Genomic DNA, 2,506 nt, shown 5'->3' on the forward strand with positions numbered 1-2,506 from the left:
AAAGTAAAAAATCAACTTCACCAAACACAATGAGGACGAAGAAGCGATTCCAATGCGAAGTTTGTGAATATTCCAGCAATTACAAATCAGCTCTAAAACCACACATGCGTATTCATACCGGCGAGAAACCATATCGATGTGATACATGCCATAAAGGATTCACGCAGCTAAATCACTTGAAACAGCACAAAGTGACTCACACAAAGGAATTTTTGTTCCATTGCCGTGGATGTTTCAGTGGATTTTCTCAAAAGGCCGAAATTGATGCGCATGAAAAATTATGCAAGATGCGATGTTATGAATGCCATATCTGCCAGAAGTTCGTCACTGTATATAAAACTAAGTTGAAAGATCATATGCGAACGCACAACGGTGAAAACCCGTTCCGGTGCGAGATTTGTATGAAACATTTTGCATCGAAAGCAAATTTGAAAAGACATTTGGACACCATACACACCAGAATCAACCATTAAAGATTCCATTCTATTTTTGGATGTTATATCTTCTCTTTAAAACATCATCATCAATATTAACATCAGATGGTGGTCTTTTCAAAAGGCCGAATGCAAACTATCATAAAAATATAACTCAAATTCCAATGAAATTATTGCCTAAAAATATCAAGAAAACTCTCTATGTAATAAACGAGCGTCTATAGAACACAAGCACCATAAACAAGTTTTTATGAACATTAAAATTATGATTTTATTGACATTTATTTAACCCATTTCCATTTCTATTTTTTCAAACATAATTTAAGCAAAAAAATTCAATTCAACACAGACGAGTTGAATAATAAATTACAATAAATATGGAGTAAGTAAATTTGAAAAGGAATTTATTCATTATTTGTATATTTTCACTATTGATATTTTCAAATCCAATCAATTCGCTCAACGCCAAATTCTTTTTGCAATGCAGTGTCTAGCATTAGAAGGCAGCGAATTCGTTTTGACAGCTTGTTGCTATTGCACAGTTGTAATAAATTACGTCATTCTTTCTATTTCACGTCACAATTCTTTGACACGTTTCAATCTGGTAGCATCAAAACTAAAGAAATAACCTCAATTTTCATCGAAAGTATCCTTAAATTTACTGCAAACTTCTCGTTATTCGCATAAGAGCATTTCATATTATTGGAATCTATTTATCAAATCGTAAGTAAGGTAAGAATACGTGCGGCTATCTAAAATAATGTAAAATGGCGTCAATTGCGTCTATAACTAACATTTGCATATATTTGCAACAAGATCTGATTCTGACAGTCTGAATTACTGTATTTTATACGCATTAAGCACCTTTCAATGGAAGATATAGACTAGTTGGTTCATGAAGTGGCCTGAGAGTGCATGATTGCCTTCACTATTGCTAATCAACAAATTTGGTTTTGGCTGTATTCTATTCTAGTTTAGTTACAATTCCGAAAATGATGAGCTGGAGAGACGAGATGAGCCAAATGCTTACTGCATTCGAATACCAAGCTAAATCTTCTCTGGGTAACATTAAACAGGACCTCAAACGAAATGGTCTCGCACCCAATGCTGATTTCAAGCAATATTTTTTGCGTGTTTCGTATGATCGGTGAGTGAAAAACAATAATTTCCATAATTTTGCAATAATAATTCCTTATTGATAATCGTTTGCAGAATCAAGAATGTGTACGATGAATTCGAAATCAGTTTAATGTTCGAGGATGCGAACACTTCAGCAACCGATGAATATCCGAATTTGTTTCACACTCCAAGGTATGCCATGAACAATTCCCAACAAACAACCAATGACCCATTTGAAATCATTGACTCGAGCGACGAAGAGGATCAACCATCAAAAATGGAACGTGCCATTCGGTATAATGGCCATGGCATATCACATGAATTAAAAGATTATGTTCAATTTGACGACAATAGAAGCTACACCGAAATGTCTGATATGAAATCAAACGTTTTTGATTATCAAGGGGATGTTTCACAAAACAGAGATTGGGGTTGGATTGAAATGAACAACGCAATAAAAGCGAAAGAAATGGAACTGAACGATGGCATTCCGATAGTCGCAATCGATGTACACCGTGCTATGAACATAACGAGCCAAAACACATCAACTGAAATTTTGAGCAATGCATCGAGCAACGGTGGTGGTGCCAAAAGAAACAACATGGCAGGAAAATCTTTTGGACATCAAAGAAAACATGCCGAATCAAGCTCGACTTCAAAATCATTGCAAAATAAAAAGTCAACTCCATCAAACCCAATGGAGACGAAGCGATTCCAATGCGAAGTTTGTGAATATTCTAGCAATCGCAAGTGGTGTCTCAATGTGCACTCGCGTACTCATACCGGCGAGAAACCATATCGATGCAATATATGCCAAAAAGAATTCACGCAGCCAAATAACTTGAAACAGCACAAAGTGACTCACACAAAGGAATTTTCGTTCCATTGCCGTGGCTGTTTCAGTGGATTTTCTCAAAAGGCCGAAATTGATGCGCATGAAAAATTATGCAAAG

The 2,506-nt window shown here is 35.8% G+C and overlaps 1 protein-coding gene across 1 annotated transcript; it reads left to right on the forward strand.

The window, feature by feature from the left end:
• Nucleotides 1-1,085: 1,085 nt before the first annotated feature.
• LOC116351360 (zinc finger protein 107-like) lies at nt 1,086-2,500 on the forward strand (the record flags this gene model as incomplete). The annotated part of the gene is made up of 3 exons (XM_031783454.1): nt 1,086-1,166; nt 1,408-1,581; nt 1,647-2,500. Coding segments are annotated over exons 2-3 (1,009 nt in total), but the record flags the coding sequence as incomplete, so codon positions are not given.
• Nucleotides 2,501-2,506: the final 6 nt, after the last annotated feature.

This window comes from Contarinia nasturtii, unplaced genomic scaffold, assembly GCF_009176525.2.
Source record: "Contarinia nasturtii isolate CC-2019 unplaced genomic scaffold, AAFC_CNas_1.1 Cnas_scaffold_5313, whole genome shotgun sequence".
NCBI lineage: Eukaryota > Metazoa > Arthropoda > Insecta > Diptera > Cecidomyiidae > Contarinia > Contarinia nasturtii.